We start from the raw sequence: 22,067 nt of genomic DNA on the forward strand, positions 1-22,067 counted from the left end.
TTTCTTCAAAAACAAAACAAATCAAAACAATTCAGCTAGGCTTTTGAAAAATTCATATGTCCATTACGCTGAATTACTTATCACGTGTTAAGCACAATTTATAAAAAGGGAGAGAAAGCCACAATGGAATCGTTTGGTGGGAACAGGTGAGACACAGACCAGTGTGCTCATCTGGCAGAGCTCATGTGTGTGGGTCAGGCTGTGCTGGGCCACTGGATGATGGTGACCTATGGTGCCGCAGCCAGGACAGCAGGCAAGGTGAAGATATTGCTGTTGGTGTTGCTGGAAGTACTGTTTTGTAGACAAGATAAGTCCATGCAGCCAGTGTTCATCTCACTCTGGCTAAGGCTACTCATTCTTAAAGAGATTCCTGAATATCCTGCTTGTGCCACGCGGGATTCCTCACAAGTGAGAACAGACAGACAAAGATGATTCTCTCATGGAACTCTCATTTTTAGCAGGGTGGGCAAAACATGCAAAGAATTTAACTCTGATAGTGTTCTGGAAGAAAACAGAAAGGAGCCAAGGAGGCAGACTGGACAGAATGCCAGAAAGGATGAGGGCCTTGGATAGAGCACATGATGAGACTAGGAGGTGAAGGGTCCAGGACAGAGTAGAGACCCTCCTGCACAGTGCTTTGACATAAGAAGCCAGTTCTTGTCTGAAGCTCAGCAGAAAGTCATTAAAGGTGAAGAAGAAAGTCTAAGATAGATTTCAGTTTTACAAGAAAACTATTCTGGTTATCACAAAGGAGTTGATTGTTTTGTTTCTTTTTTTTTTTTTTTCTTTTTCTGATACTGGGATTGAACCTAGGGCCTTGTGCAAATTAGACAAGCACTCTAGTTAGCATGAAGACAGTCCCTAACCTTAGCCCACTATTTCACTGTTCTGAGTTCTATGAGAGCCATAATTCCCACTTCAAACAGTTGCTCTTCTCGCTGAGACTTAGGATATGCTCAGTTCCTGTTAGTATAATATTTGGCCCTTTACATTTGTGGGAGGAAAAAACTATGTACTGAACATGGACCCCTTTTCTGTTTTCTTTAACCTCACATTTACACTCCATTAGACATGCTGTCTAGAGAGGGTTTAAAGCGTATATGTTCAGGTTATAGAAACACTATGCCACAGTATGTAAGAGGGACTGGGGCATCTGCAGATTTTGGTGTCTTGCGGAGTGTGTTGTAGAACCAGCTCCCTGATGATATCAGAGAACACTGTATTTATTACTATAGTTTTGAGTGCCCCCAAACTTTTCAAAATGTTTCCTGGCCTTAGAAGGCAGGTATAATCATATTCACCTCGGTCAGGGTATGTGCACTTTGGACGGTTTTCCTATCATGCAAACTGTCCAGTGACCAGTAGAGTCCCCCCGAATATCGGGCTCTGGGCAGCTTCAACCCTGACTTTAGGAAAACTTACCCCAAGGAATTGCGCCTTTGTTTGGGGGCCCGTGAGGTAGTGGGCTGGGAGGGTCGGACAGGGTTCTCTTGTGTCCGGGTGGTGGGGGAGGAGGCCTCTTCTTGGACAGGGTGGAGCTGCCACTAGAGGTCTGCGTGCTTAGAGGGAGTGTAGAAGGTGGGCCAGTAGGACCTAGAAAGGAAATTGAACGGGGGCAGGAGGGTTAATCCCAGTCTCACAGACACAGAACAGTAAGTATGTAATTACTCATCAAAATGTGGTATAACATGGGAGTCCATCAGCCCACTGATTCGCAAATGGATTTAGATCTGTTGGTTAGTGGAATGTTTAGCCCTAACCAGAACATCTGTATCACATCCTCTCCTCCCAAGACTCAACCACCTTTGTGGGATAAGTATAAAGGCCACAAGTGGCGAAGGAGCACAAGGAAACAGTTTCCTGAACACAGCAGAAGGCTGCACGTATGCATTCACAGCAGGTGAGGTAGCACTCAAAAGACCTGTGCAAGTTGAAGCTGGGTAAGATTCCAGCACGGAGAGGGCAAGTGGGCACCAAGTCCTGCCCCTAGCTAAAGAGCCAGTGGTAGGTGATAGCTGCTGGGACAGAGAGTCACTTTTCCTTAAAGGTGTGGTCCAAGGTGGATTGTGACCAGCATTCAATGAAGGCCATACATCCTAGAAATAAATGTGTAGCACAGATTATACTTCATGGGTTTAAAAAAAACGGGGAGGTGGGGGTTGGGGGACAAAGTTAATGGCTAGGGAAGGAGATGGATCTGAGAGAAATGAGCCAGCGGTGAATATGATCAAAACACACCGTGTGAAGTTGTTGGGAACTAAAGAGAAAGAGCACAGTAAGAATTCAAGTGATAAATAGATAGTGAGGAAAAAAAAAAACTTGGTTAAAAAAAATTACAAGAAAAGAAAAGAGTAAGTATTTCTAAGGAACAAAATCCCAGGCAAGCCAGGTACAGTTGGTACAAGCCTATGATCCCAACCTCTTGGGAGGTTAAGGCGGGGGGGGGGGGGGGGGGGGGGGGGGGGGGGGGGCGGGGAAGGAAGAGGGATCAAGGAGTTCAAGAATCACACATTCAGTCGGAAATGAGATGAGAGCTCATTTAAAAAGCAAGGCAAAGCAAAAACCCAGCAGTGGTAACAAATGCTAATCAACACAGAGGGCTCAAGGATTCTGTCCCTCAGACAGATACAATGGTAAAAAGAAAGCACACACACATTTCAGCCAGTAACTCACTCACTGGAAATCGCAAAATCTACTTAAGAGGAAGGCATACTCCACTGCCACCACGACCAAGAGGGACAGAGAGTGCTGTGAACTCACGAGTCAGTGGCCCACAGGCTGAGGGATTAGAGTGTTCAGTTAGCAGAGTTTTTAATTCTACTACAGCTTTCCGTAGAGTCAGCAAACAAGTTTTCCTTAAAAAACTTCCCCTAAATAACGAAGGATCTAAACTGACCTAGAAAAAAGAACTTGGAAAACTTTTTGTTCTAATATTGTATTATTCTGGAAATCCCAAACATATGTCGTACTGAAAGTCTGAACGGCAGCTAATGAAGCTGGTTCTGCAGCAGGGAGGGGGATCGATACACATTGTTGACGTGAGCGTGAATGCCAGGCACTGTGTTGGGCACTGGCATGGGTATTTCTCTAGAAAACACAGCTATGGGCCTGCTTTAACCATGTCCACAAATAAACATTTAGGAAAAAAAAGTGAAGCCAAACAGGAGGGGAAGAAAGCTAAGAATACTGTCACACCAAATGCTTGACTCGGGCAGGAGACACTTGGTAATCCAGAAATGTTCCAAAGAAGTTTTTTACATTCTGTATGAAAAGAAAATCTTAATTACTGCTGGCCTTCTTCCTGGGTAAACTTAAGGTAGTTTTAATTATTAATTAATAGTTAGTACTAATGGTGATTAAGTCAAAAGTTCTCAAAGATAGCCTAATTGTGGCAGTAAACACTGCTCATCTCAGTAAAGCAGCAGTCTGCATTAGGATTAAATGACCATAGTAACAGAACAGATTCTGATTAGCTGATGTGACACACCATGGCATTTTATGGTTACTTTAGACCAATGCCTAGTCACACTATTAGTTACTCAAGTTTTAGAAACCATTTTCAAAATAAGGAGACACCTTATTTACTACATTTACTTATTTACTTATTTACTATTACTACAGCCTGACACCTGTGCAATGCTTTGCCATCTTCAACTGTGGTGTCTGCATATTATTCTTTTGACTGTTAATATAACTCTATGAGATAGGTCTGATGATGGCTATCATGCATCCAAGAAAAGAGGTTTGGCATGGCAGATCCCACCGGACAGGAACAAAGCAGGTCCAGGAATGGGAGAGGCACTTGTCCTAGCAATCAGTGCTATTAGATCCTCCGGTCCAGGGCAGCACTTTCTGCATGGCTCATGAGAAATATGACAATGTTCAGTAATGGAAATAAATTCAAAATAGATAACAGACAATGGTGAGTTTCTCTTGTACTTTAATTTTTATTGCCATCTAGAGACTATCTGGTGAAGTGCATCTTATGAAAGGTTACGTGATACTACAGCAAATTTTGTCCAGTACTAAATACTGAAGCAAGATGCTATGTGTATGTGACTTCAGGAATAATTGCATGCAATAGTCACCTAGTCACTACCAACCAAGCAGAATCCAGATCCAAAGATCTAGGGAGTTGGTCAAAGAATACATGAAGCTACAACTCAGTGAACTATGATCTGATTCTGGCCCAGGCGTTCAGCCCTGAAAACAGCTTGCTTCTTTGACCACACTAAGCCTTTCTGTATAGAATCCTTAGACACACAATGGGGATCTTTTATACCTCTTACCCTCATCTTAAAATGAAAAAAAAAACCACAAAATTTTTATTAATTCTTTGAGAATTTCATACAATGCACTTTGTTGCCCTCCTTTAAAAAGGGGATTCAGATGTAACCTTATCCAGAATTTTTCTTTACTACCTCCTTTTTCTCTGGAGTGAATGTCTGGACTTCAACAAGGCTTCCAGGAACTAGAATGTCCCCTGCTTTGCACCATAGCAACTGCTCTTTTTCTTTCCCTACCTGCACACTTCCACAGGGGAGAAGAACTGCCTATCTATCTTCCAGGGCTGGTGCCTGCCATAGCCTGGACACTCAATGCACATCCATGCAAAAAATTCCTGGTGCAAGCCAGCAGGATGATTTTCCTGTATGTTGTGCATTTGGGTTTCAATAAAGTAGAAAACTCAGGTCTTCTACTTCAAGACCAACTACAAGTGAAACTTTCAAATTTCACAGAAAATGACTTGAAAAATTATCTAGACAGGTTTTCGAAAAGCTCATCTGTAGAGCTGTAATTTACACATCCTAACATGCCCTACAGAAGACTTAATGACTAAAGTTATATTTAAGTAACTCTGGTACTACTGATAAAAGTTCTATTTTTCTAATGGTTTTCCTTTTACATTTTTTATTCAATAAGTTGCCTATGTTCACTGGGCACACCACATTGATTTGAAACACGCACACATTGTAGAATGGTTCAACTGGCGAATTAACATTCATCACCTCGTATACTTACTGTAGTGAGAACACTCAATCTACCACTCTTAGCAATTTCCAAGACTACAATTATTATTTGTTATAAAACATGCTCTACAAACATCTCTTAAATTTATATGGCTTATCCTCCTATATAACTAATCCAATTTTTTAGTAGTATGGTAAAGGTCTGGGAAGTGTTTATTAATCACTGTAACAAGCAGTCTATAAAGGCAGGCACTGTATAATTACACGGAGAAGGACTCTGGAAGGAAGGAGCTGTCAGAGTGACAAGTTGTTGTGTTGATTTCTCTGCCTTAGCTTTTCATCCTGCCCTCAGTCTCTTTCCGATAAAAGCAGCAGAGTCAAGGGGCTTACGGTTGGTTCTGTAACCATCATGCACGCACGCCACCACCCCTCCCCAAGCAAGAGAAATCAGGCGTTCCTCTTCTTTCTTTTCCATACCCACAAGTCAGGTTGACTTGGCCAAAGAGCCTGAGTCAGTGCTCCCTATTGAAGACAAAGCTCTTGGTTAGCCCAAGGTGTTTCACGTGAGGTGTTTAAGCAAGAAATCTGGTACATCACAGCTTCCATTCTGAACGCCTTTTTCCTTTTTGGTGTGTGTGGGGGTTTGAGACAGAGTTTCTTCTTAGCTTTGGAGCCTGTCCTGGAACTAGCTCTTGTAGACCAGGCTGGCCTCAAACTCACAGAGATCCGCCTGCTTCTGCCTCCCGAGTGCTGGGATTAAAGGTGTGCGCCACCACTGTCTGGCCCTGAACATTTATTTTAACTGTAAGGTCTGGTTGGTTTAGGTGTGTAAAGTTTCTATTCATTTGCAAGTTTTTTTTAAATAATAAGACTTTAACAATTATTAAAATAATAATAAAAGGGAATGTGAGAAATTTTATAAAGGTCATCAAAACAACAAAAACCATAAAGCCCAAGCTAAATACAAATCCATTGTGACTGAAAGGCAAAGTCCATGAGTTGTTATATGAAGCTACTCACAGGGCTGTCCCAGAAGATATAGTCCCAGAAATGACAAAGCATCAGGTGATGAGAACTGCTGCTGAAAATGCTTCCCAGGTTTGTCTGACTCAGCCAGTGGTGCCTTTCCTGATGGCAAGCCACGGCAGTAAGCCGAGTGGTCTGTGCCTCTGCACTTGTCTCTGACTTCTACCACCGACCTCTGAGAAGGAGATGCTGTGCATAAAATGTTTGCACAGCTGTATTTAGTCAAACTGTTACAACATTTTATACAGGGCTCTTCAGCAAGTGAACTGTCACCTCCCTAGCACATGTGGTTTAGTTTTGTGTGTGCCTACTCCTTACTTTAGCTATATATTTTTGGGGTATACTTTAACTGATTCTTATAAATAGCCCCTGACACAGATGAACACCATTCTCTTACAATGTGCTAAGAAAACCTATACACAGGCCCTGTCTTAGAGGAGTTTTAACTGGGAAAGGATGAAATGCAAATCTTGTCCCTCAAAGCAGCAAGCTTAGCTCTCCTCTTGCATCGCCCCCTACTGACCCGATGGTGCATTTCATGCTTGCTTTCTTACTACTCTGTGAGCTCACAAAGACATTCTTCACCGTCCTGTATCTCTGGCTCCTGAAGTAGGTGCTGCATGAGCACACTCTGGGGGAACTGTGCAGACTCATTTGCTTGCCACTTCACTGTGTATGCTCAAAGCAGTGACTCAGCAAGGCAAATGCCAAATCCTTCCTTCTGGATAAAGATCCTGAAACTCAGCAGGGTCAACTAAATACAGGATTAGAGACACACGGGGCTAGACTGGCCTTTAAGGAGAAGGAATCCTGGGGGCTTGGTGAGCAGAGGAAAGGGAGCTTCCTGGAGAGGGAAGGAAGTTGGAAAGGCTTCCTAGGATCTGAGTCTGCCCAAGTAGCTGAGGTCTGGCCTCACACAGATGGAGCCATCTGAAGGTTTTTAACTCTCAAACCATATTCCTTGATTAATGAAGGTGGTTAGTCTTGCTACCTAAACCGATGGCAAGGGTAGCACCTGGCTCAGTATTTGTGGCACCAGGCTATCATCAGCAGCATCTACTGTGCCTTGCAGTACTAGGTATGGCGCCGCTTTTGCACAAGTTGCTCCTGTAGCAAACTGGGGTTAGAGCCTATGTGAGGTAGGAGGTCTCCATCATAGCATGCATGAGGTTCAGGGTTCATATTCTCAAGTATCCACGTGCTGTTTAGGGCAGTAACAATTCTGGATTCCAGCAGTAGTTGTTCCTGTTCCTAAAAGCTTAAAAATTTAGTTCTTCAAAGCAACTACTGCTCACTGAGATTAATCATTCCTTACTTTATAAGGTTTCTTTCAGTTAAGAAGCCAGTATGTGTCAGGTCTTGCTATGTTACATGCTAATTTAGTCAATGGATGACTTCACTCTAGTCCCCTGAAGTTCTGCTATAGTTCCCTGAAGACTGCTTTCCTCTCCTTTTTTCTTTTCTCTCCCCCCCCCCCCCCACAGGGTTTCTCTGTGTAGTTCTGGATGTCTTGGAAATCTCTTTGTAGACCAGGCTGGTCCCAAACTCACAGAAATCCACCTGCCTCTGCCTCCTGAGTGTGGGGATTAAAGGTGCACATCATTATGCCCAGCTGAAAACTCCTTTCTTAAAAGAGGCAGTGGCCAAGAGAGGTACAAAGCTAGGCAGAGGAACAACCCGATGGATCATATGGTGCCTGGTATTGTACCAAGAGTTTCCTACAGTTCTCAATTATCTCTACCAATCTAGTGAGAGGCAATGATTCCACGCTGGGTTTAAATTTATGCCAGTGACACACAAAAGGCCTGAAGGTGAACATGGCAGACAGCCATGGTTCTAAACCCTAGAATTACTGTAAAATAGTTAAGTCAACCGAACATAAGAAAGCAATATATACCTGCACGTTCTCATTCTGTGGGATGGGCTGTGCAGCTCTGCTGTGCCCCACGTTCTGCCACTCCAGAAGCAGCTGCGGCCACAGCCCAGCAGACCTAAAAGGAGTGCCTCGGAGCAGTGCGCATTTCACATGTTCCAAAATGATCTCTCCATACATACTGAGGACTACTCCATGTAAGGAAAAGACAGCGGGTTTCACTTGACAAGAAGACATCTGAGGTGACAAGCTGTAGACTTATTTAACTTTCTCCTACTTCAGCACTGTATGATCTGCAGAGAATTCTTTAACTTTTCCAGGGCTCAGTTTCTTTGTCTGTGTAACAGGATACAGGCAGTGTTCATCCTTCAGGATTCTCTTAGCTTTAATATAAAAAACTAAGTTCTATGTTAGCATTTAAATAGTGTTGGGTAGGGGCTGCTGATTATGAGGAATATCTACACACTTAGCTGCTGAGTTTTGAGACTCACTAGGGTGCTACTCAAGTACAGGAGGCGTTGGCTGACAGCAATTTAGATCAAACTTCCTGAATTCTAATGAAGCAGCTGGAGGGCTTTGAAAATATTCCTGAGCTGGGTTCAGAAGAATTCTCTCTCTTGCTGCCTTTTGTACTCCTCTTATTTGTGGGGACTTTGTCAGTGGTATCTCTTCTGACACAGGAAGCCATTATCCAGAGGTTCCTAAATTTGGGTCTGTGGGGACAGCTTCTACTATAGTCAAGGACCAGGGCTTTCCATGCTGTGAAGAGAAAGCAATTCTAATCCCAAGGATGACTGATTGAAGACAGCTTTGTTCTCACGCAGATGGTTCTGCCAGTTAGCTGGATGGATTGGGAAAAACACAGGGACTACGACACCCAAGTACCTCTGCACAGGGTGTCAGCTGGCTTTTTAACAGTGGCCTCTAAGAATTCCAGCCTAAACACTACAAGTTCTCCACATGTGAGAGCATGGGAGCCCAGCTGGCTAAGGGCAGCTATGGTTCAGTGCCTGGTAACTGTCATTAGAGACTGTCTGTCTGTGTCAGCATTAGACAGTCCAATGTTGGGAATCTGATGTCCCAGAGGGAGTGCCAACAGTCAGCAGAGCAAGTTTCATTTTCAAGCATGGGCTTTATTTGTAAAGGGAAGGGGTAGGGGGGCTATCTCCTCAGTTAACTGTGGTTGCTATCGCCAAATCTCTAAGCCTGTTTCAGCAGCTGACCCATTAAATAAACGTAGTCTTTGTTTTCTGGGTCTTTGGTAAAGAGCTAGTTAGAATTTATTCAATGCAGGCCAGTGATGCCTGGCACTAAGCCAGATAGAGCACTTTATGGTTTTCTACGTCCCAGTGAGATAAAATTACAGGAGGAGGTTGCAGGAGGTGGGGGTGGGGTGTGTTGGTTCTTGGGTCCTGGTGTCAGGGAAGACTCTCTGAACAGGTGCAGGCTCTGCCTGTCAAGACAGCCCATGAAATCATTCCGAGTCCATTTTTCCATCATATAATCAGGCTTGGAGGCTCCTCTCTGTCTTGTTGTTAGAAGTGTGATTTGCTGGGGTACAGGTTGTGTAGAGCCAGAACAGCACAGGGCTCACACAGCATGGATTTGCAGCTGTATTTGTTAGTGGTCTTTAAAAGTGTGTTCTAGTAGACTGCAGAATGGTAGAAACTCTTGGCTTCCACGCGCTTTACTGTTAAGGCCACTTGTTGTCTTTGATGAGAACTGCTCATGCCAAAGTCTTATTGTAACGTTCCCTATTATTTTATGATCTACAAGGCCATTTGGGGTCTCTCTAAGAACACAGCTCCCATTTATAACACGATTTCAATGGAGAATAAGCTGTGAAAAAAACAGTTTTGAATAAAGCTCACATTTGCCAGAAAACAGCACCAGTGTGATTCAAATAGGCCTGGCATTGTATACCAGGAGGCGCGGCAAACCTGTGTTGATTTGGGAGAATCCCGCATTTGAACTCTGGCAGCTACAGCTTTGAGCACCTCATAGTTGTAGCCCTGGGTGTAATAACCCTTGATGCTATTAGCATTTCTGCACTTTACTTGACCCTCTACACTGACTGGAAGAAGACAAAGGGCAAGTGTTTTGTGGTAACAGAGCAGGAACCATCTCCACTGGCCTGAGATGCAAGGCTGGTGGTGAAGGTATCTGTAACATACAGAGTAACAATAGCCTAGGCAAGCCTCCCCAAGTCTCTGGGAAAACAACATCATCCAGGGTATAAGATTGTGGGTTCTGTTCATACAGGATCAGGCTAAGGATTCTGGGTAGATGAGAACCTTAGGCAGTTAGTCACTCAGCATTTGTGAGCTCTAATCCCTAATTTGCTAGACACCAATAACCGTAGCACCAACCTCATTTGGAATCCTTAAGATGAGGAAAAGCTTGGTGTATGACTTCTCATGAGGCAAGTGTCTCATAAATACTACCTACCACTATGACAACTCCCACCCCACTTTTGATCCAGGGTCTCAAGAAATCAAGGGTGTTCTCAAACTTGCTATAAACTCAGTCAATAATGATCATGAATTAATGGTCATTTCGTTGTTTCCTATACCAGCCAATTAAGTAGGGCTATTATAGCTATGGATATTGCTATGGTAGTGCAGCTTTTTTAAAATCAATAGTAGTAATTCATTTGACTAGGAATCCTGTAAGTAGTAGGGGCAGCAAGTGAAAGAAGGATTATAAAGGAAACTAATAGTATGGTAGGTATTTCATATTTTAGAGTGGAAAGCGATAAAAGAAAAGGGAAATGGATATTGAAGTTGTAAAAAGAATATAAATAATTTGGTTAAGAAGCATGAAGGTAGTTGGGCGGTGCTGGTGCACACCTTTAATCTCAGCACTTGTGAGGCCAAGGCAGGTATATCTCTGAGTTAGAGGCCAGCCTGGACTACAGAGCTAGTTCCAGGACGGCCAGGGCTACATAAAGAAAGCCTGTCTCAAAAAACAAAACAAAACAACACATGAAGTTCAGGTTATATGGAAGAATATCAATTATGCAATTGCTACATACAATTTTACGTAGTTCTGGGGATCAGACCCAGGGCTTCGTACACAAAAGACAAGCTTTCTACCAACTGAGCTACCTCTTCAGTCCAGCAAGTCACATGTTTAACAGAGGCATCTCAGTAGAGAGAAAAGCAGCCTTTCAAAGACTCAAGAGTACAGTCCTACTACAAAAAGCACAGGCCATGTGGTAGGCAGACTGGAGCTCAAGTATTGGCTGTGTGACACTGAAAAGCCTCTTTATCTCTTTTAATCTTAGTTTCCTTTTTTGTAGGATGGGCACACGTAATCCACAGGTGCTTACTGCAAGATAACAAACCAAGAATACCCATGATACTACCTTTGGCACCAGTGGTGCTTGAGAAACAAGTCTCAATTTCAAGCTATCCCTGACAGTACGTTCCATATTCTGCCACTTAAAGCAGACTAGCAGCCATGAGGTCAAATCCACAAGCATTCATTGAGCCCATACCTTTCCCGGCATTCCTGGGTGGCAAAGGGGGAGCCTCAGTGGTGGGTGATGTGGGTGAGTCTGTAGAGGCGAAGATCTGGTTGGTGAAGGCTCCATAGGAGAGCCGCTGCTTGTCCCGTGGAGTGCTGAATCCTGGCAGTGCCAGCTTGTCCTGTGGTGAGATGCTGGAGGAGTGGCAGAAGCTCTGGGGTCTGGGTGAGCGCTCCTTTTTGATGGGGCTTGGCTAGTACAGGAAACAACAGATGAGATGAGACTCAAGGACTGTCCCTGAGGTGTCCAGAAGAAGATCCTCGCAGAGTGGATTAAGGGTCACCTGGTTCCTGTGGCTCTCTGTGGGTATGCCAGCCATCAACACAGCTTCACAGCAGTGACACAGAGAAGGGAAGACTTTATACCTCCTACATCTTCATCACTAACAGTCCCACCAATGAGTGTCAGTCAGGGATCAATAGGGCATACCAGAGTTACAGGGCAGGTCATGGTTATATTTAGCCTTCAACAAACACCTCCCTGCAAAGGATGTGCCTGCCTCGTTTGAACATCATTTCCAGTAACCTATGATCTGTTACACAAGGTTCTTTGCCCTGTACAAACCTTTTACCGTCACCCGTCTTCCACACTTGGCTTTGAGGTGCTACCCACATGCCAATGGCTCGGATCTCTAAATCCCACCCTACATTATTGGGCTGCAAACCATTTCCAATCGCCCACGCAGTGATTCACCAGCACCATTCAAATATAACTGTGGCAATTACACATCACCTGGATCTCCATGGAGACCTAAGATAGACCCTCTTAACTCATTCCCAGCATGCGATCTTTCCCCGCCTCTCACTGTATATACTGAAGCAAAGGCTGGTGGGAAACCGAGTTCAGCTAATAAGCCTTTGCTGGTTTCTGACTACTTAAGGCTACTTAAAAAACCACTCCTGACCTTGCAGGGCACCTCCTCCCCTTCCCCCTGGGGATGTTTCTCACTCACAGCAAGAGTTGATTATCTTCCCCACTTTCCTCTGGCCAACATCCACTTCTCTCAGAAACCTGTGTCTAGTGTTGCTTCCTTGATGAGATGGTCAGGGCTCACCAAGGCTGCAGATCTAGAGCTCAGGAATCCCCCAAACTCTGTGACAGGTACATTATCATCTGAATTATCAAGTGTCTCCTTTTGAAATGGGAGCTTTAGGACCTCTGCATCTGAACATTCCTTACTTTCTGCTTGGCACACAGGAAATGCCTGGCACACACATGATAAACATGGCTGAACTTTTGGAGGTACTTCAACACCATCAATGAGAGTCACTGGGACCTGGGCTTTAATCCTAGTGATGGTCTCTGTCACTAGAAAGCTTCAGAGAAGATGTCAAGTCCTCTTTGTGTCTAAGTTTTCTCTGGGAACAATAACCACATTCCTGTGAGTTTCAGAAAAGACAGAGTTGCCAGAAAAATATTTAGTTCAACTTAGACCACATGTAAGTTCTTCATAAGTGACATGAGTATTAGTTAGCTGTTTATAAGGCTAATTCTATAACTTAACTAGGCTACAATGGTCTAGTTAAACATCCGTTTAGATGTAGATCCCTTCCCCCAGTTTTTCTATGTAGCCTTGGCTGTCCTGGAACTCACTCTGTAGATCAGGCTGGCCTTGAACTCAAAGAGACCCACCTGCCTCTACCTCCCAAGTGCTGCAATTAAAGGTGTGCGCCACCAACGCCTGTCAGATGTAGCTTTTAAAGGTAATTACAACTTAAATCAGTAGGATTTGGACTACCCTCCAAAATGTCAGTGAGCCTCATCTAGTCAGTTGAAGAGCTGAAGAAAAAGTGACCACAGGTCCTTAAAGAGCAAGGAATTTGGCTTTCAGAACCCCTTCAGCCTTAAGTCTGTCACATCACTACTGCTGGACTTGCAGCCTGCTCGCTGGGCGGTCCCTCAATTGCTTGTACCACTTCCTACAAATGACTGTTTATTTCTCATCTTTCCATAGGTTCTGCTGTCTGGCTGTAAAGTGGCACCCAGCAGGGATCAAGTCAATGCATTCCATAGACAGCGGCTCAGACGCTCTGGAAGGGTGCAGCTCGCAGGCATGCACCTTCGCACCAATGCATTCCATAGACAGCGGCTCAGACGCTCTGGAAGGGCGCAGCTCGCAGGCATGCACCTTCGCATCAATGCATTCCATAGACAGCGGCTCAGACGCTCTGGAAGGGCGCAGCTCGCAGGCATGCACCTTCGCATCAATGCATTCCATAGACAGCGGCTCAGACGCTCTGGAAGGGCGCAGCTCGCAGGCATGCACCCCCGCACTTACTTTGTCATCCAGATCATCATCGCTTTCGTCCATTTCGTCTTGCCGAAGATTCCACTCATACTCCACGTGGACATGTGGGTTGAACTTTCCGGATTTAGCCTGGGAAAGCTGGAAGGAACAGCAAATGCACACCAGTTAATGTAAATGCTCAACTACTCCAATACACAAGCACCCCCTCACTTGTTCCCAAAGGATCAATGACACGGCCCAGTGGGCCCCACTCTAACCAGACAAGTTGGGAGGTTGCATGACTGGCTCTGGGACTGTGAAGACCTATCCACTGCTGGAATCTTTCTGAGTCTGACTGCATGATTTTCTCCAAAAGCAAACGTTTCCTTACTGCAAAGATCCTCAGAACTTCAGATTCTGGATTGGGAAATAAAATCAAGAGGCATCAGGTTTATGAGAAAGATTTGGAAGTATGAGCCAATCTGTGGTTCTCCTCTAGTTCATGAAGTGTGGGTAGAGAAGGCGGTCTCAAAGGAGCTGTACGAAATACAGGTGGAGAAATGGCTCCTGCTGTGCCTGCAGATAACCCAGGTTTGGGTCTCAGCACCACAACGGCCTGTAATTCTAGTTCTAGATGATCCAACGCCCTCTTGTGGTCGCTACAGCACCAGGCACACAAGTGGTACTTAGACTTACATGTAGGAAAAACACTCACACACATAAATTAAAAATAAATAATCTTATGGGATAATAAGAATACAAAATACAGCCAGTGAGTGAGGAGCAAAGCCTGGCACTAGGGAGACTGAGGAAGGAAGACTAGAAGTTTGAAGCTATCCTCCTCATCTTCATTTCCTTTCTCCTTTCCACTGCAGTCTCCCACAATGACTCAACCAAACAAAACAAGAAAGAAACAAAAGTATCAAAAACAAAAACAAAAAAAAACTACAACTGCCAGGCCTGGAATCTGACACTCTGAAGAAATTTAAATTCAGTGGAATTTAATTTCTTTTCCTACCCTTTCTTTCCTATGTGCTAGGGCTGTAGCATCTGAAATGCAATTATTTTTCTTATTACAATGCTGTGCTATAAAGCTCAGGTTTGTCTTAAACTTGTGAGCTTCCTATTTAAGCCTCCTAAGTGCCTGGATTATAGGCACACACCACTATTCCCAGTCCATTGAGATAAACTTAATTTTCACCTAAAGTCTTAAAAGGGTGGAAACTTGGGTATGGTTCTGAGAGGCAGGGCATTTGGGAGGTGATGGGGATTAGTTAAGTTTATCAGGAAAGAGCCACTGATGTTGGTGACTTTAGAAGAGGGACAAAGATCAGGCATTACAGGTACTCCCATGTCTCTCATGTATGATTAACTGTGAGAGGAAAAAGGCCACCACAGATGCATCCCCTCTGCTCTGAACCATGGGTCCAAATAAACCTGTTTTCTTTATAGTTTGTCCAGTCTGTGATTTATGCTGCCAGCAACAGAGAGCAGCCGTTATATAGCATGGTTAAGAGAACCATGCTTATGTGGAGGCAAAGAGTATTAGTCAAGAACTAGTGGGGTGAAAAAGCTGAATGTGTACAGAAGGCGGGGAAGCAGGAGGGAGGATGGTGCTCAACATGCAGAGAACCATTACACTCAATAGTCTACTTGTCTAGTTTTTGAAACTGACTAAGTAATTCTTTACCCTTAGCTGCAAAGCAGCAGGCATCCTGGCAAATACAAAGCCTGGTCCTAACCCTTAGCCCCACCAAGGCTGTTCACCTCCAGTGTGACAACTGCAGTCAGGAGACAAATCTATGGCTTCTCCACCCTTCCAAGTGCACCTCAGTAGGTGCCTGTATTTTTTTTTACCTAACATTCAGAAATAAAAGAATTTGCTTCATTGTTTTCCAATTTCAGTCTTCCAGAGTAACATTTTAAAGGCTACTGATGTCTCACAAAGGTCCCATCTTAGTTTTGCTTACCAGATCTTCACACTGCGTAGCCTTGAGTCTCTTTGCTATATCCAAGGCAGTTTCTCCATTTTGGTTAACTGAAACAGTGAAAGAATAAAGTCAGTTAATTATCTTAGGATACCATCTAAGAAGCAAGGAACATTAAGTATGATGTATGTGCAGTCTCCGTCCTGGGGAACATCTGAGAACGGCCACACTCACCAATGTCCACGGTAGGCTTGCTCCTAAGCAGCAGCTTCAGACACTCCGGCTTGCCATACATGCTGCAGTAGTGCAGAACTGTATTCCCCACAGATGTCTGCTTATCCAGGTTCCCACTGAAAGAGTGCAATATTATTAGAAAAAGAGAGCTACTCAAACTGAAAAGAGTGTGAGCATCGGTCTCTCATCTGTGAGGTGTATGCATGTTTAAAAGCACAAATGGTTCTAAACTCTGTTTCCTGTTTTTTCCCCTAAACCTAGCAGATCATACATATACCTATGGACACACTATAAAGCAGGTCTCATAAGAGAGTAATCATAATAATACGATGGAGTAATAAAGTACTACAGTGAAAGCTATTTAAGATGTATGAATTGTTTTTCTGGGATTTTCCGTTTACTTCTATAGCTCAATGTGTGATTATGGGTAACAGAAACCTCAGAAAGGGGAACTGCATATAGACACAGATATACTCTAACACCTCTCTCCTTTTTTCCCTCTAAGACAAGGTCTCACAACGCTGAGACTAACTTTCAACGCCTATGTGGCTCAGGGTGGTTTAAACTTCCGATGCTCCTGCTGTACCTGTATGTTGAAATGGTAAATATGCACTATCATACTTGGCTTCTTCACACCTCTCCCCTTCCACCCACCTCCGGTACCTAAGGCCTTGTGCACACCAGGCAGGCACTGTCAATTGAGCCATATCCTCAGCTATACCAGCATTTAGATATTTCATGTTAGTGTGTGTATGAAGGTCAGAAGAAAATTTGTGGGAATTGGTTCTCTCCTTCTACCATATAGATCCTGGGGGAATGTCTATGGGACAGTTTCTTGATTAATGATTGGTGTGGGAAGGCCAAGTCCACTTTGGGCAGTGCCACCCCTGGGCAGGTGAGTTTTATAAGAAGGTAAGCTGAGGCCAGGCATTGGTGGTACACACCTTTTATCCCAGCACTTGGGAGGCAGAGGCAGGTGGATCTTTGTGAGTTCGAGACCAGCCTGGTCTACAAGAGCTAGTTCCAGGACAGGCTCCAAAGCTACAAAGAAACCCTGTCTTGAAACCGCCCTTCCCCCCCAAAAAAGAAGGCAAGCTGAGCAAGCCATGAAAAGCAAGCCATTAAGACGCATTTCTCTGTGGTTCCTGCCTCTGCTCCTGCTTGACTTCCTGTCCTGGCTTCCCTGGTGATGAGCTGTGATCAGGAAGTGTAGGCTAAATAAGTACGTTCCTCCCAAGTTACTTTTAGTAATGGCGTTTATCACAGCAACAGAGAGCACACTAGGACATGTTGAGAGGTTATTTTGGCTGTTGTTATTTTTTGTTTTGTTTTTTTCCAGACAGGGTATCTTTATACATTCCTGCCCGTCCTGGAACTAGCTCTTGTAGACCAGGCCAACTTCAAACTCAGAGATCAGCCTGCCTCTGCCTCCCAAGTGCTGGGATTAAAGGTGAGCGCCACCACTTCCTGGCTAAATAAATATATTTATGTAAAACTCTGTGCTGGCACATGGCACCAAACACCTGACAGCATGGTGATATCCTTACTCTGAAGGCTTGCCTCTGCCTTGGTGTCTGAGGGTAACCGGAAGCTGTTGGACATTCTGGACTCTGCACCACCTGCCCACTCTGTGGATGGCGCTGTGAGAGCCTTCTTTAAGAGACTATCATGTCATCAGGCTTGATGGCTGCTGTGTCATCATCTTTCCAGCACTAATCATTTATTTCTTAATCTTTTTATTTTTCCCCCTTTCAAGTCAGGGTCAAATATGGCCCTGTGTACTCCAGGCTGGCCTTAAACTTGTGGTTCTCTTGTTTTTGTCTCCCAAGGAGCTGGACTCCAGCTATGTGTCACTGAGCTTAACCTTATAACCATGTATTCCTGTGTGCTAATACTAAACTTAAAGACCACACAAACAGACCATCTGTGATGTTTCTAACATTACATCGAATCTGTAAGATACAAACTGACAGTAACAGCACTGACTGTCTACTGTGGGACGGACACTGTCTACTGTGGGACAGACACTGGTGACTGTTGCTTAGTTTTGCTTTTTTTCTTTTCTTTTGTTTTTTTCTCTCTCCCTCCCTCCCTCCCTCCCTCCCTCCCTCCCTCCCTCCCTCCCTCCCTCCCTCCCCCCTCCCGCTCCCTCCCTCCCCCCCTTGAGACAGGATTTCACTGTGTAGTCCTGGCTGTCTGGAACTCACTATATAAACTGGCTGGCCTTAAATGCAGAGATCTGCCTGTCTCTGCCTCCATGCCCAGTCTTCACTTAGCTTTTATACGTAGTGCCTCATTTAGTCTTCACACCCACCTCACAAGGGACTATCAGAGAGTAGCGTCTACCTTACAGATGAACAGTATAAGGCAAGGAGAGGCCGCGTTGCTCCCTTACCCAGCTTTACAGAACAGGGGCTGCGGCAGGCAGTCTCTGGAGACAATACTCTTAGCCACCATGCTGTGTTAGCTCTTAAAAGGAAAGCTAGGCCTTTACCCAGTTAGGCCGTGTCCATGTGCTATTCTTCCTACAAGAGTCCAGCTTTCCTATCTGACTGCTGCTTTCGGGATAAGTTCTGCTGCTTACAGAACAGGCCAGTAAGGGTTGGGCAGGGACAAACCTCCAGTGTACTTCACTTGAACTGGCCACGGCAGCTTTATATCAACCAAAGACAATGAAAACTCCTAAGTACGACTGACCTAAGCTGCTAAGTACTTTCTACTGATTAAGGCCACGGGTTGGCAGCATGCCATATGTGGCTTATATCCTCTTTATATAAGTAAAGATTTACTAATATACAGTTCCATTAACTGTAAATTGTGGTTTATGGTTGCTCTGACTGCAATGGCACAGATAAAGGGCTGAAATTGAGCTCTCGTGTCCTGTAGAAGGTGTTTTAACAAGCTAACCACAAAGAACTCTTATGAGCTCTGGTATAGGTCCCACACAGGACTGGTTTGTGCTAGTAAATCATTCTCAGTTCATTTAGATAAGAAAACAAAAGCCATACCAGTTTTGTACAAGAAAATCAACCAGATGGAGAGATGTCTGGTCTGCGGTCCTGACGGCAAGGTGAAGGGCTGTCTCCCCGAGCTCCTGAGAAGGGAGGGTGGAGAGAAATGCAGTTAGCAGGCCTCTAGCAGCTTCACTGTCAAGGAACCCCAGGCAATTATCAAGAGCATTTCCATTCTCCAACTCTCTTAGACATGGTCAGCTAATGCACACGCATCTCATTAAAGATTACCAGAAAAGTATGATCCCCCATTTAAACTCATTTCTTTTTTCTTCTTTTCACTGTTTTGAGGAAGGATCTCAGCTGTGCAGCCCAGGGTGGGTCTCAAACTTGTTTTACTCTCCCTGCTACTTCATCCCAGTGCCGAGATGAGAGGAGCATGTCACTACGGCATGCTCATTTTCTATTTTTTAATCCTTGGGCTTCCCTGAGGCCTTACCTGCCCAGGTTCCAGCAGCGGCTCCATTAGCTCCACCCCCTCTGCATAGACCTGGATTAGTGCAAGTAAGTCTCTGGACTTGATGGCCTCAAGCAATTCGTTCAGCTTTGCTGAGGAAGAGGCACAGGTCTTCCTGGAGAACCGGTGATCAACATACTTTGCAGTGATATATTCTTTTCGTACAGTCCTAAGAAAAACAAACGCTCAGAGCATTTCTGCTTCAGAAGAGCTGAAAAACAGTTCTCCTCCCCCTTCCCTTAATTAGATGTGCTTCTTCTCAAACAACAAACCAGGCTTTAGACCAAGTCCAGCAAAGACAGAACAAGGAAACGGATATCGCGTATGTGTAGGTAATGCATAGTGACAAAATTAATGGCACAAAGACCATGGCTGATTCCCACGCAGAAAACATGCTATGACTGTTTCCCATTAACAACATATGTGGACAGATTTTAAAAGTTGAGACAAAAGTTCACAGAGCTTCATGAAAAAGATTTTATTTTTCTGATCTAACCCCTATCTCTTAGGTGAGAAAACTGAAGTTCAGAAAGGTTGCCATTCAACCAACCCCACAAGCAAACATGGGAGTGGTACAAGGGCAAGGACGAGTTGACTTCCCTGCAGAGGTTTCCTTTGGGAGTTGGAGCTGGGGACACCAGGCCTGAAGTCTGAGTGGCCATGTGATATCTATCCTTTGTGTGTCCATGGAGACTAAAGCAATCCTGGGAGACTGGGCTACCTCCCAACCCCAAGGCTGACAACAGAGCCTCAATGGCCTACAAAGGAAGACTGAAATGGAAGTCCACTCACAGGAAAACAGATGAGAGCCAAGTAGAAAGAACTAGGGTGACATTGCCTGAAACCCCAGAAGCCTTCTGTCAATCCCTTGAGTGTCCCAATTATACAAGCTAATTAGTAAAAAGGAGAGATGAAGTTTGGGTTCAAATGCTGCCTTCTAGAGTGTACCAGCTGTGTGTATTTAAACTTTATGAGCTTCAGGTTTTTATCATTTGAAATGGAGACATCTACTCACTGGCACATTAAAGATCTACATGCTGATTTTGAATTTACACGTATGCCTGAGTTTATATGCATCATGTGCTTGCATGCAGGTTTCTGAGGATAGAAGAGGGGTACTGGATCTCCTGGAAATGGAGTTCCACGCAGCTATTAGCAGCTTGCTGTGGGCACTCAGAACTGAACGTCTGTGCCACACTTGACACAACTGTGATTCGTTAACCACCCACTGGGCAGTGTCTGCCTTCTGGTACTGAGGGCGAGGCTATATGCAGTTTGCTTTCCTGTCTCCTCAGCACAAAATGAGCACACCGTAAGCATATGCAGAATTCAACAAAAGACCGCTGCTGCCAAGAGGCCTTCTGGGAGACTTAACTTCATGATTTCAGACTGAATGTGCCCTGTAAAAATTTTAATACTTGTGTGAATTTGGTATCCATGGAAGCTTTGGTCAAATATTTAGACTGGTGTTCTTTCTTCCTTCATAGAACCTCCCCAACCAGTAAGCAAGATTAATCTGTCTTCCTAGTTATCCACAGCACTCATGGGCTGAGGTAGAGTCTTCAGCATGTATAAGGCTCTGGATTCAATCCTGAGAACTCTCTTTTTTTCAAGTCCCGGGAATGGAATCTGGTGTCTTCTAGGCAAATGCTTTGTCACCGAGCTCATAATTCCTAGTTCCTAGTTCTTCTCTACCTATTAAATAAGTCCCATTTTTAAAATAAATTTATTTATGTGGTTCAAAAGTAAAGTGAAAGTGTTATCAGAAAGTGTTTATCAAGAAGTCTCACATGCCTGCTCCTATGCCAGACTACACACTCAAGTTCGTTATGCAAACATGAATTCCAATGAATGTGTTGTTATGGTTTGGATCTGAAAAGGTTCCCTTCTGGTTCATGTGTTGAAAGCTTGGTCTCGAGTCAGTGACAGTAACAGCTACTGACCAGGCCATGAGGGCACTGACCTGACGGGTGGATGCACCTGTGGGCTCATGGTAGGATGAACTATTAGAAGGGCTAGCTGGAGGTAGTGGTGGCTGTAGTATGTTATCTGTGAAGGGTATGGCTTCTGGGCCACTTCCTGCTCGCTCTGCTTTCTGGCTGCTGTGAGGTAAGCACTTCCCCCCACCACCTCCTGCTGCTGTGCTGCTTCTGCCTTACCACCCTTGGCCACAGCACTGTTGCCAGCTGACTATGGACAGAAACACCTGCAACCTTTCCCCCTTAAAGTCTTTTTAATAAGGCATGCACTATGCTCACACAGAACTTTGTATACAAATGTATTTGGTTTCTGAGTAGACAGTGGAGTAATGAGAGGGATTTAATCACCAAATTTAGCCACAAATCGGTTTTCCGATTTTGACAGTGGGTATAGGTCCAGATTTCCCACTTCCTCCTTTCCCAAAAGACAGTCTATTTTGGACTATGCTTTTCTGTTCAAAATTTACCAACATTCTTGGAAATCACTTAAACCAGGGCATGGGACTTAAAGTTTTTTTCACATCCGTATAGTGTTTTTCATCGCCTGGTAGTCATAGATTCCCTTTCTCCTGATTTTTTTTTTTTTGGTTTTTCGAGACAGGGTTTCCCTGTAGTTTCTAGAGCCTGTCCTGGAACTAGCTCTTGTAGACCAGGCTGGTCTTGAACTCAGAGATCCGCCTGCCTCTGCCTCCCGAGTGCTGGGATTAAAGGCGTGCGCCACCACTGCCCGGCTCTCCTGATATTTTTTCTATCACACAATAGATACTAGTTTCAAGAAGTGGAAGAATTGAGTTCTGGGTACAGAGATTTTAATCCTGGTAAGGAAAGCCAGC

General features: G+C 44.4%; 1 protein-coding gene across 1 annotated transcript in view; it reads right to left on the reverse strand.

Annotated features, from left to right (window-relative positions):
* Nucleotides 1–22,067, reverse strand: part of Asap1 (ArfGAP with SH3 domain, ankyrin repeat and PH domain 1) — a 282,884-nt gene that overhangs the window by 19,719 nt on the left and 241,098 nt on the right. Inside the window, 7 exon segments of the mRNA XM_038342734.1 lie at nucleotides 1,423–1,593; nucleotides 11,369–11,591; nucleotides 13,677–13,784; nucleotides 15,596–15,663; nucleotides 15,788–15,903; nucleotides 18,796–18,881; nucleotides 19,238–19,424. Of these exon segments, the coding sequence (XP_038198662.1) occupies nucleotides 1,423–1,593; nucleotides 11,369–11,591; nucleotides 13,677–13,784; nucleotides 15,596–15,663; nucleotides 15,788–15,903; nucleotides 18,796–18,881; nucleotides 19,238–19,424 (959 nt within the window).

The sequence above is a fragment of the Arvicola amphibius genome, chromosome 9, assembly GCF_903992535.2.
Source record: "Arvicola amphibius chromosome 9, mArvAmp1.2, whole genome shotgun sequence".
NCBI lineage: Eukaryota > Metazoa > Chordata > Mammalia > Rodentia > Cricetidae > Arvicola > Arvicola amphibius.